Source organism: Dipodomys spectabilis, unplaced genomic scaffold (genome assembly GCF_019054845.1).
Source record: "Dipodomys spectabilis isolate Male_0828 unplaced genomic scaffold, ASM1905484v1 ptg000067l, whole genome shotgun sequence".
NCBI classification, from domain to species: domain Eukaryota; kingdom Metazoa; phylum Chordata; class Mammalia; order Rodentia; family Heteromyidae; genus Dipodomys; species Dipodomys spectabilis.
In genome coordinates, this window is record NW_024870744.1 from 5,552,107 (window position 1) to 5,565,350 (window position 13,244).

Sequence of the window (13,244 nt, forward strand, 5' to 3'; positions counted from 1 at the left end):
TTATCTCACATCTGGCTATAAGAGTGGAGGAAGCCGAGCGCCGGTGGCTCACGCCTGTAACCCTAGCTACTTAGGAGGCTGAGATCTGAGGATCGCGGTTCATAACCAGCCTGGGCAGGAAAGTCCGTGAAACTCTCATCTCCAATAAACCACCAAAAAACCAGAAGTGGCACTATAGCTCAAGTTGTAGAGTGCTAACCTTGAGCTGAAGAGCTGAGGGACAGTGCTCAGGCCCAGAGTTCAAGGCCCACAACCAACAAAAACAAAACAAAACAAAAAGAGTGGAGGAAGACCAGCAGGCCTGTGCTCCAGGACCCCATAAAGCAGCAATGGTTCCCATCCTCCTCTGTCCTCCAGGGGGCCAGGGAGCTCCAGGACATCCAGACTAAAGCGCTCTGAGCAGGCCCCATTCTTTCCCACAAAACAGCTAAAACTAGAAAATTATACAGTGACTTCCAATATAGATAAAATACAGAATGCAGGTTTAAAGAAACTCAATGGGAAAAAAATTAAACCTAATATTAAATGAATACTTACAAAGCAATTAAGACAAAAAAAAAAGGCTTCATTGAAAAATAGGTGCTGTAGTTCAGTAGTAGAGCAACTGCCTGACATATGTGAGATCCTGAGGTGCACCCCTGAATCATTAAACATAAGTAAATAAATATGCAGAAGAAATTAAGCCAATAGACCAAGGATATAGAGACAATTTACAAAAGATGAAAAGCATGACCAATTTTGCACCAAAATATGTTTCACATTACCAATCTCACAATGTAATCACGAAGACCACAATGAAAAACAAATTGGCAAAGGTTCGATTATTACCTGTGTTGAGTGGAATAAACTTGACAGCCCCCTGCATGAGGATGGCCACATCCCGGCCCCAGTGATGAAGTTACACAAAGTTATCGGAATCCTAGCCTGGGGGATAAAGTTAGGGATCCTGGGATGAGAGATTGTCCTGTGCGACTGGAGTGGGCCCAATGCAATGACAGGGACGTTGGAAGAGGGAGGATGAGGGTCAGTCAGAAGAGACGTAACAAGGGAAGCAGAGGTCAGTAAGACACAGAGAGAGAGAGCTGAAGATGCTACACTGCTGGCTTTGAAGAAAAAGGAAGGGAGCCAGGAGCCAAACATTGCAGGCAGCTTCTAGGAGCCAAGAAAGGCAGAGAAGCCTTCTCCCCTAAGCCTCAGGAAGGAGCAAAGCCTGGATAACACCTTCTGACTTCCAGAACTATAAGAAAATAAAATCATGTTGTTTTAAGCTGCTATTACGGCAGCTATAGCAAAAAAAAATGCACTGACAAAACACAGAGACAGTGAAGAGGAGGAGAAAATGGGCATATGGTGACCTAGGAGTAGTCACACACCACTGTGAAAGGACTTGGTCTTTGATCTAACCCATTAGATCATCCTAAGGTATTCAGGGATGTTTCTAAAGCCGTGTATCTGAGAAGATATACACTAATACCAAAGAACTGCAAATTTAGAAAGCACTTAAATATTTACTTTTTGTAATTTTACATTTTGTAAGCAATTGCAGGTGTACAGAAGGAGAATCAAAAAATTCCTGTGCTCCCTTCCTTGGATGCTCTCCTTTGCCAGGTACTATCTGTTTCAGAGCCAGGAAGTGCTTGTTAATAGGGAAGGAAGTTTTCACCCAGTCATGAACGGGGCACTAGCCACAAAAACTCAAAACCAGGGGCTGGGAAGGTGGCTCAGTGGTAGAGCGCTTGCCTTGCATGCATGAGGCCCTGGGTTCGATTCCCCAGCACCACATAAGCAAAAAAGAAAAAAGCCGGAAGTGGCTGTGGATCAAGTGGTAGAGCGCTAGCCTTGAGCTGAAGAGCTGAGGGACAGCGCCCAGGCCCAGAGTTCAGGCCCCACGAACGAACCCAAAAAAAAACAACAAAAAACTCAAAACCAGCAGGAGACAGTGGCTCACACCTGTAATCCTAGCTACTCAGGAGGCTAAGATCTGAGGGTTGCTGTTCAAAGCCAGCCTGGGCAGGAAAGTCTGCATGATTCTTATCTCCAATTAACCACCAGAAAACCAGAAGTGGCACTGTGGATCAAGTCGTAGAGCACTGGCCTTGAGCTGGAGAGTTCAAGCCCCACAAGCTCTCCTCTCCCCACCCCACAAAAACCCCTCAAGGGCTAGGAAGGTGGCTCAGTGGTAGAGCGCTTGCCTTGCATGCCTGAGGCCCTGGGTTCGATTCCTCAGCACCACATAAGAAAAAAGCCAGAAGTGGCACTGTGGCTCAAGTGGTAGAGCACTAGCCTTGAGCTGAAGAGCTGAGGGACAGCACCCAGGCCCAGAGTTCAGGCCCCACGACCGGACCAAAAAAAAAAACAACAACAAAAACCCCTCAAAACTGTATTAATCTATGTTACTCTAGCATCCCATATCCCATTCCTTCAGCCTCTGTGGCTACTAGCTACTGCTGCTCCTCCCCCACCTTCCCCAGCACTGGTGTGTAAATTCAGGGCCTTAAGCTAGCTAGACAGGTGCTCTACACTGAGCCACTCTACTAGTACCTTTCTACATTGGTCTTGCCTTTATGCCTATACTGGCCTGATTGTGATCCTCCTATTTTGCTTCCTTTTGTTGTTCAGATGACAATCACACACCACCATGCTCAGCCACTGTATTTCCCTGTAGCTGGGATAAAAGGCACATGCCATTGTGCCAAGCCATTGGTTGAGATGGATTGTCTTGAACTTTTATGCCCAGGCTAGCCTCAAACTGCCATCTTCTAATTTCTACCTTCCAAGTTGCTCAGGTTACAGTCTTGAGCCACTTCTCCCACTGCTGCTTTTAACAACAGCAGCTGCCCTTGGCACTGTCTGTGGGCAGTCTAGTCAGCACATGTGATAAACCTGAACGCTGGAATTCCTATCTCCATCTTAAAGAAGCCCAGGCCTTTGAGAAAAGGGCAGAGGTGCTGAGGCCTTGTGACCGGTGGTGCAGGACAAGCATCTGAACCAGACAGGGAAATCCCAGAGTGCACAGTGGATTTCCCACTGCGTGGCCTCCACCTCATGCTGGACACGACTGCGGTCAGCAGGAGCCCTGGCTGTCCTGCCCCTGCACTGGCCACTGCAGCTCACGAATCCCATTCTACCTTACTTGAACCTCACTTGGAGTGCCTTGTGAGGGGTTTGGTCAGATCTGCCAGTGAGCCCTTTCAGCTGGAGGTTAGAGTGAGCAGCATGTACCTGTGGGCTTCCAAGCTCACTCCTCCTAGAAAGTGGCCAGAGGAGGCAGCTGGCCTCCGATGAGCAAGTATCTCACTCAATGTCCATTCCACACAGCAGACAGCTATGTCATGGCAGTCCACTTTCTCCACAGTAAGTATATACCCACACCAGATGTGATCACTGAGCTTGCATGAGGGTGCAGTACCCAGCCCTTGATACAGAGGAGGAAGATGTGGGTGAGTGGAAAATGCACTCACTAGGGCAGACACTTAAGGTCTAGCAGAGTCCAGGCACTGACAGCCACATGGCCTCAGGAAACCTGACTAGAAGGAGCTCTAAGGCTTCCCCGCTCCTGGAGGTGGGATCTGAGAATGCTCTTGGGTGACAGCAGGGATCTAGAAAGATTACCCAGTTCTGCTTTCTGATCAACCCCACTGAGGACCAACAACCCATCCAGCCTCAGCTGCAGTGCTGTCCAAGTACTCTTTTTTTTTTCCTGGTCATGGGGCTTGAACTCTGAGTCTGAGTGTTGCCCCTCAGCTCTTCAGCTCAAGGCAAGAGCTCTACCACTTGAGCCATAGTCCCATTTCTGGTTTTCTGGTGGTTAATTGGCGGTAAGAGTCTCGCAGACTTTCCTGCCCAGGCTGGCTTTGAACCATGATCCTAGATCTCAGCCTCCTGAGTAGCTAGGATTACAGGCATGAGCCACCAGCACCCAGCTCACTCTGACTTTTTAGTAGCTGATTTTTGTATTTCACTCCAGGAAGGACCTGAGAAGTAGTGGCTGCACTGGCTCTGGATGTTAAATGTTTTCAGGTAGGAGAAGCAAAGCTTCCCAAGAAACAGGACTTCCACAGGGACAAGCATACCACCACCACACACTCAGCTTCCAAGACCAGGGGTAGGCGCTGAGCAGCATTTCTAAGGAATGAGGCCCAGAGACTTAGCTTCCAACACCCAGTTCCATTTCCCAGCTGCCTCCCTCAACCTGGCGGCTCCTCACACCGCAGGCCCGGCCAGCCCGGAGCCCAGAGCCCGCAGCACAGGAGCGGTGAGCAGGAAGTGGGGCGTACCTGTAATCTCCTTGTCAAAGTAGGGCTGGATGAGATTGCCCAGGTTTGACTTGTCGGCCACAGCTTCTTTCAGCAGCTGCCCACAGCACACTAACAAAGAGAGGGACAGAAAGGACACCGTTAAATTTTAACTAGAAGGAAGAATGAAGGAATAAAACAACAGAGCAGTGTTGACTGCTGGGGGAGAAAAAGGTCACTGAAAAAAAAATGAAAGGGTGTGTGTGTGTGCGTGTGCGTGTGTGTGTGTGTGCGTGTGTGTCCAGAGGAAGTCAACATCAAAAAGGAGCAGAGAGATGTGGAATAACAAGGAATGCATTTGGCAAAGACATTAATAAAAGGACAGCCGGGGAACACACTAACCAGGGTGTCGACAACCACAAGGCCCCTGCAGGACCCTGGCCACACCCGGAGTTGCTCCGCTGAATGCACACGCTCAGGGTCACTGGTCAGGTTCCACACCCGGGTGGCGAGCTGCCTCCCCTGGCTGCACTCACCGTGCACACAGAGAAAGTGGGGGACTGTGGAGCTTACACGTCCCTTCTGCTAAGTAAGGTGCTCCAAAGATGACGGTAGGGCTGCAAAGACCACTAGTCCATATGCTGCACGTCCCGAGTCATCATCGAAGGCAGCACACTGGAGTCGCAGGCTGTCCCGTGGGTGCCTTCCCGTCACAGCGTGGCCTCGCGCTTCACCTCCCCACTCATCCCCAGCCCTGCACTGTGCTGGCACATGGGAGCAGTTTGCCAAGAGAGGCTGAATGAATCAATACAGGCTAGTATTTTCCAGAATCTTCTAGAATCTTCCAGGCTAGGAAAGCTCTTAATAACCAATGTCAGAAGATTTAAGCTGAATTTTCATGAGTTGTTCATTGTACAACGTGGAAGTTCTTTTTACTTTTTTCCCTTTTTTTTCTTCCCTTCCTTTTTTTTTCTCCTTTTCCTTTTTTTTGCCCCCTCCCTCCCTCCTCCTCCCCCCTCCTTTCTTTCCAGTACCTAGCCAGAATTTCAACTTCTTTTGTGTGCCAGTCCTGGGGCTTGAACTCAGGGCTGGGTACTATCCCTGAGCTTTTGTGCTCAAAGCTAGTGTTCTACCACTTGAACAATAGCTCCTCATCTGACCTTTGGTGGTTAATTGGAGATAAGAGTGCCATGAACTTTCCTGCCTGTACTGGCTTCGAACTGTGATCTTCAGATCTCAGCTTTATGGGTTGCTAGGATTACAGGCGTGAGCTACCAACACCTGTCTAGAATTTCAATTTTGATGACAAATCTTCACATATTCAAGAATCTTGAAGCTCCAAGCAAAATAACACAAAGTAAGCCACAGGGGCTCTTGCAGCACGGCTCGAGTGGTAGTAGGGCACCTGCCTACCAAGTATAAGGCCCTGAGTTCAAATCCCAGTACCATCACCTACACACACACACAAAAAGCCACAGTTTATACACTGTAGCCAAATTGCTAAACGCTATAGAAAAGGAGAAAAATACTAAAAGGAACCAGCAGGGGAGAAAAGATGCTTCACACAGACAGTGACAATGGAAAAAAAAAAAAAAATCGCCTCTGAGTTCTCATCAGAAGAAATGCAAGCCAGAAGACAACAGATTGACACCTTTAAAGGCTAAGAGAAAAGAAATCTGACAACATAGATTTCTATATGCAGCAAAAAATCCTTCAAAAATGAAGGCAAAGTAATGATATTTTAGACATATGAAAGCTGAGAGATTTTGTCACCAGTAGACATTGACTAAAAGAAATGTTCATGGAAGTTCTTTGGGCTGAGAGGAAATGATATGGGACAGAAGCCTGGATCTAAACCAAGGAATGAAGTGTTGATGTGTGGGGGACATAGAAAAGTCCTCCACCCTATTTTTAACTTATTTAAAACACAAATGGGGAATGGAGGCATGACTCCATGGTAGTAGAGGGCCAGGCAATGAGTGAAAACAAGTGTCTGATACTGAGTTCAAGTCCCAGTTGAAGACAAAAAGGAAATAAATGAAGGCAGGAAGGGAGGGGAGGAAGGAAAGGAAGGAAGGGAAGGGAGGGAGGGAGGGAGGGAGGAGAGGAAGGAAAGGAAGGGAAGGAAGGGAAGGGAAGGGAAGGGAAGGGAAAGAAGGAAGGAAGGAAGGAAGGAAGGAAGGAAGGAAGGGAAGGGAGGGAGGGAGGGAGGAGAGGAAGGAAAGGAAGGGAAGGGAAAGGAAGGGAAGGGAAGGGAAGGAAGGAAGGAAGGAAGGAAGGAAGGAAGGAAGGAAGGAAGGAAGGAAGGAAGGAAGGAAAGGCAAATGACTCAGGATGGGCAAGGTGGCTCATTTCTATAATCCCAGTTACTCAGAAGATGGAGAATGGGAGGACTGCAATTTAAAGTCAGCCCAGGAAAAAAAGCTATCAATATCCCATCTCACCAAAAAGTGAGGTAGGAAGATATTAGTCTAAGGCTAGTGCAAGGAAACAAAGACTCTTTTCTTTCTTAAAGGGCTGGGGGGGAAGGGGCATGGCTCAAGTAGTAAAACACCTGCTTAACAAGTGTGAGGTCCTGATTCAATCCCAAGAACCACCAAAAAAAGACAAATAACATAAAAGAATGTTTGCAGCAAATTTTAACTTTTAAAATGTACATAGAAATTAAATGCAGAACAAGAACACAAAGGACAGAAGAAAGCTAGACATGTACAATGTAAACATCATACATGTAAAGCTATAATATTAATTCAAAAAGGACTATAAAAAGTAAAGATGCACCACTAACAAAATAAACCAAAGAGCTATACCTAAAATGTCAACAAAGGAAATGAAATATATTATTTAAACTTAGTTGACTAATCCAAAAGGTGGCAAGAAGGGACAAGCCAAGAGCCAATGGCCACAGGAAAATAAAACACCCAAGGTTTACATGGGAGGATTTGTAACCTCCTATGTAAGATTCTATTAGAGGGAAATGGATGAAAAACTTCAACTAAAAGGCAGAGAATGGCAAGCTAGATTTTTTTGGGGGGAGTCCAGTTGTGGGTAGGGCCTGAACTCTGGGCTGAGCACTGTCCCTCAGCTCTTCAGCTCAAGGCTAGCACTCTATCACTTGAGCCACAGCGCTACTTCTAGCTTTTTTCATTTTGCTTACGTGGTGCTGAGGAATCAAACCCAGGGCCCCAGGCATGCAAGGCAAGCACTCTACCACTGAGCCACCTTCCCAGCCCCCAAGCTAGATTTTTTTAATGGCAAAATCCAACTCTATGCTGCTCCCAGACACATTAAAAAAATAGGCAGATAATTTAAAAAAGAGGCATAAACATGCCAGGTGCTGATGGCTCACACCTGTAATCCTAGCTACCCAGGAGGCTGAGATCTGAAGATTTCAGTTCAAAGTCAGCCCAGGCAGGAAAGTCCATGAGATTCTTATCTCCGATTAGCAGCAAACAACCAAAAGTAGTGCTGTGGCTCAAAGTGGGAAAGTGCTAGCCTTGGGCAAAAGAGCTCAGGGACAGTGCTCAGGCCCTGAGTTCAAACCCTGTAACTGACAAAACCAAATTTTAAAAAAAGAGGGAAAAACAAACATTGCACAGACAGTATGGGACAGTTACATCAGCGATATGGATATCAGACAAAAACACCTAAAGAAAATGAGTGTTAGTTACTAGGATCATTTCCCAACAACAAGAAGGTCATCACATCAAGAAGACAGAACAACACACTGAACAAATCACACTGGCAGAAAATGGACAACATATAATTAGAGTTGGAGCTTTGCATGCATCTGTGTCACTAACTGAAACCACAAGCAGACAGAAAGTCATTCAGGACATGAACAATGAATCTGTTATCTTACAATAATTGGCATTTATACAATACTAGATGCAACAAGCAGAATACATATTCTTTTTGAATACATATGGAATTCCCCCAGTATTAGACCATCTGCTGTGTTATTACAAAGTATCAATAGGAACAGGTCGGGTCTATCACTCCTGTAATACCAGAATTCAGTTGGTGGAGGCAGGAGAATCATGAGTTTGAGGCCAACCTGGGCTATATAGCAAAACCCTGTCTGAAAAAAACCAAGGTTACGGATAGCACTTGCCTGATGTGCAAAGACCTGGATTCAATTCCAGTATAGTAACACACACACACACACTCACACACACACATTTCAAAGAACAAAAATAACATAAGTATATATTTTTGCCTACAATAGAAATTAAAATTAGTAATTAAAAAATCTGAAGAAATCTCCCAATATTTGGAAATACACAATATACTTTTAAATAATACTTGGATACCCCCCCCCAAAAAGCAGAGAAATTAAGAAGTTATTTTCAAGTGAATGTTAATGGAAATGCGGCAAACGGAAATAGGGTACAGCTGAAGCAAGTATAGAACTGTAACTGCACCGGCTGCATTAGGAAAGGATGGCTTATGACCCCACAATGCCCCTGACAGTGGCACTGAAACAGCCTCCTCTCTCCTCCACCCCCGCCTGGAAGGAGAGCACCATCACATCTGTGGCAAGGAGGAAACTGCCATCTTTTGTTGATGTGATACTGCTGTGTTTCCAGCCATTTTTCACTGGTTATTTTCAGGACAGGGTCTTGGCTCCCTGCCTGCCTGGGCATGTGCCCGAATCTCCATCTACCTGCTTTCAGATGGAGCCCATTTTTGTTGGGATAACAGGTACATACTGGTGCCCAGCTATGAGCTGAGAGGGCCTTGTGGAGTTCTCTGCCTGGGTTGGCCTCCCCCTCAGCCTACCGCCTAGTTAGATTACGGGTGGTAAGTCCCTACCTAACCGTGACTGCCCTCTTGCTGTGGGATTTGATGAGGCATCTGGAGAAGAAATGAGAGTGATGGAGCAAGGCTGTGGGACAGCAGTGGTATCAGCTAGGGCTCATCTTGCTCCTCCCCTGCTGAGATCATAGGTCTAACTGCGTGCCTGAGTTCTTCCCCAGACTTTTCAAATCTGACTGTCCCTGTATGTCTGATAAAGTGCATCATATGTAGCAGACACTTGATACCATAAGTAACACTAGCAGTATTCTAATAAAATCTTTTGCGGTTATTTCTGATTGTAATATGCCATCTCCAGGATGGTGGTCTATTCATTCGGTAACCATCCGTATTTGATATACGGATGTTTCTTCAGATTCTGTATGAACACTGAGCAACATAACAGAATGAGTGACTTGCTTTCTGCCTCTCCCTCAGTTAGCATTACGTCACTGATACTACTTTCCAAGTTTCTTTGTGATAGTTGTGGTTGCCTTTCGTTTTCCTTTTGAGTTCTTCTTGTCTCTCATTGCATATTTGGGAATTTCAGGTGAATCAAATTTAGGCGTGGAATCAACAGATTCAAAAGACTTGCATTGTTAACATCTTAACAACAGAAACTTTTTTTTTGGCCAGTCGTGGGGCTTGAACTCTGGGCCTGGGCGCTGTCCCTCAGCTCTTCAGCTCAAGGCTAGCACTCTACCACTTGAGCTACAGTGCCACTTCCGGCTTTTTCTGCTTATGTGGTGCTGAGGAATCGAACCCAGGGCCTCATGCATGAAAGGTAAGCACTCTACTAATGAGCTATCTTCCCAGCCCTAGAAACTTTTTCTTTTCAAAAAACTGTGTTTATGTTTCCACCTATTTCAAATAGGAGCTTGTGGATGAGCATTGGTGGCTTGTTTGGAGATTTGCTCTCCTGACTGGGAGGTTTATAAAGAAGGAGGTTAGGCCCCAAGCCAAGGCCAGGACCCCAGGGAACAGGAACTGCCTGAAGCTCTGGGTCCCAAAAAACCTTTGCAGAGAGATGTCAAGACCACTGTACTCCCTCTCCCTGCCTCAGGCCCTTCCACTGGTTAACTTAAATCTTGGATATCTTGCATTTATCAAGAGCACCTTTGAGAAATGTGAATTTCTGAGGTAGTCTCCAAATGCCCAATTATCTAAGAGCCCCAGGATGGCTCTTTCACTACAAAGCAAAATTCATGATGAACTTTTTCCACTTTTCTTTTTTGGAAAATCCAAGGCAGGTTATCTTCATAACTGGTACACAGGAAGCATGGTTGGTTGGTTGGTTTGAGATAGGGTCTCACTGACTACTCCAGTCTGGCCTAGAATTTAAGATCCTCCTGCCTCAGCCTCCCCAATGCTGAGATTCCAGGTGTGTGCCACCAATCCAGTAAAAGTATTTTTAAAAAAACAAAACACCTTTTCTGGGTGCAAGTGCTTGCTAAAGGACACATGACACAGGGGGGCAGTGATTTAAGCGCATCAGGGCTGTGGAGGGAGGAGCTCTATGCTTTTGGGTCCTCCCTCGGCTGGCAATGCTTTCGTCCCCATCCTCTTCAAGTCTGCGCGTGGCAATCAGCGCAGACCTCCAAGGGAGCTGTGGGTGCAGCTCAGGTAGACTTCTGGACATTGGTAACCAAGAAGCCATACCTACCTTGTTAAAATATTCATGAGACATGAAAGAGAAGGAATTACTCAAATAGTTCAGTTTTTCCAAAAAGAAAAGTATTGCAAGAAAAATAAATTTTTTTATTCCTGAAGACCACAGACTTTTCCACATTAATCACATCTGCAGAATAATTATTTAGTTCTCCGTTTTATGGGTGTGACTAATTCCTGGAGTGTCTGAGACTTTGAAATCTTAAGCTAGAGGAACCCTAATTGAAAAGAATTTTCATTCAAAACATGATCCTTCTGGGATGGTACACACAAACACATTTGTGTATTTTCTTCTGCATGGTGTGGACATGTAATTTGGGTGTGTATGTATATGTCTATTTGTATAGTTGGGGTGCGAGTCTCATGTTCCCCTAATAAGCAGAGGTTATATAGGGTGTGGGGTAGGAGGGTCAGCCCCTTAACTCTCTCCCATCCCACTCTGGGTCTGCTACAGCGTCTTCTTCCTTCCAAGCCCTTGATCCTCCTGAGCGTGGGCTGGCCCCCAGGGCCGCCTGGGACCGCCTCCACAAAGACCTGGAGAACTGATTTCAATATTTTCTCTCCTCCTGGTAAAATATTTATTAAAACTGTGCAGAGCAAGGAGTCCTCCTCTGCTTGCTTCAGAAACTGTTTGCCTGTAAACACGCTGACCTGGGCTGGGGGAGCCGAGCGAGAGGAAGAGACCAATGCCCATTATGTTCGGGCTGAGGCTCTCGGGGAGGGAGAAGCCCAGGGGGCTGCCCAGAGCAGACAGCAGAGAAACCAACTCCAAAAGACATAAAAAGAAAAAAAGAGGACTAGGAAATATCCCAACTCCTCAAGCTGGGGTCAGGTTTTTATTGGTGAATGTCTTTATGGCAGTCTTCTTTGGGAAGAAAGCATTCTTAACCTACAAAGACAAACTAAGTGGAAGTAGTTAAGAGCAGAGAACAAGAAGGAATGCCGCTACTGATCTTTCCTCCCTCCTACCAGCTCAGAAATGAGAAGGCAGGAGAGGGCAGGAGACAGGGAAGATTCCAGAAGCAGCACTGCTTCCATGCACTCACCGTTGACGAGGCCATATTTCTGGGCCAGGAGGGCGGCCTGCAAGCTCTTCCCGCTGCCCACGGGCCCACACAGTAGCACCCTGGGCGTGAATGGGGCATTGGTTCGATGGTTGGTTTGGACGTAGGTCAGTGCTAGAAAAAAAGAGGACATGAAAATAAACCACTCAGGACAAAATGCTGAGGAATCCTGTCCACACCACTACCTCTGCTTTGGCTCTTGCATGGCCATAATGAGCTTTCTCTTTTACAAAACTATGGACATCCTCTATGTATCTGACCCTCAGACCAGAGCAAGGCAGTGAGGGAGGAGTCACACTCTGGGCCAGGGCTGTGGAATCTACAGGAGCCCTCTCTGAGCTCCGCCCTGGAGTTCCTCCTCAGCATGGAGTGGGCCACTAGAGCACTGGGTTGGGTATGTGTGGGCAGGAAGCTGGCCAGGACTATCAAGCACTGACGGCTGGGTTTAGAGGTTCCCAAACTGCATCAGACTGAGCCTCTAACCCCAGAGCAGGCTGGTCTCCTAGGGGACACAAGTGCTGGCTTTCTTTGATGGCTGTGCCAAGTGTCAGGCACTGGCTTTGATAAGTGCATCACACCCTTCGGGAGGGCCCCGCACATGGTGACTTCTAAAGGACTCACGAATTGGTGGAGAATAATTTGTGCAGGCACATTACAATGACAAGACTTTGTTCAAAGTCTCCAAAAAGAAATAGATCATAGGAATGGGCAGATGTGGCCACATGGCCCTGGCCTGGGGTGTAAAATGGAATCCAGCATCTCCAACAATAACCGACCTGCACCATGGGGTACCAGGGACCCAGAAGTCACTGGGTGCTCATCCAGCAGGGCCACCCGCTACACCACAGAGCACAGAGGACAATGCAACTTACAGGCACCTGCAGGGGAGAGCCGCTCCCCAGGTGTCTGGTACCTCTCCCCTTGGCACTTGGTCCTTTGGGACCAGGTGGGGTTCTATGGTGGGGCATCTGTGCAGGATGTTAAATGACCCCTGGCTTCCATGGCACTAGGTGCCAGTAGCACAACCAGACAGATGTTTCAGACTTCGGCCGATGTCCTCCCTTTGCTGATGGAGGCTGGGGTGAGATCCATTCTTTGTGCAAATTCCCACCTTGGGAATCTGCAGCATTCTCTCATTGAATGGCTCATGTGTGACACTACAATCCTCTCTTTTTAGAACTAACAGGGAAGGTAAGTTCAAGCTGGCAGCTGCCACCAAGACTGTCATCATTATCATCACCATGACTAGCCTGGCTCAACTGCTAAGCCAAATACTCAGCAGGCAGTGATGACCCACAATCCCACGCGGGAAGGATAATTCTTATTCCATTTTACAGATGATTCCATGACGCTTAGAGAGTTGGTGGAGTTGGGCACTTTTCTATTTCCACTGCCACAAGTGCCACTGCCCACCTGAGAGCCATGAGCAAGAGCTACGAGGGAACTTCCATACCCACTGCCTCTGACAAGCACAAATACT

At 46.9% G+C, this 13,244-nt stretch overlaps 1 protein-coding gene across 1 annotated transcript in view; it reads right to left on the reverse strand.

The window, feature by feature from the left end:
* Ak8 (adenylate kinase 8) overlaps positions 1-13,244 on the reverse strand; it is a 117,331-nt gene that overhangs the window by 62,964 nt on the left and 41,123 nt on the right. The window contains exons 9-10 of the mRNA XM_042681141.1: positions 11,747-11,878; positions 4,278-4,367 (exon numbers count right to left, since the gene is read on the reverse strand). Of these exons, the coding sequence (XP_042537075.1) occupies positions 4,278-4,367; positions 11,747-11,878 (222 nt within the window). The remainder of the gene's footprint in view (positions 1-4,277; positions 4,368-11,746; positions 11,879-13,244) is intronic.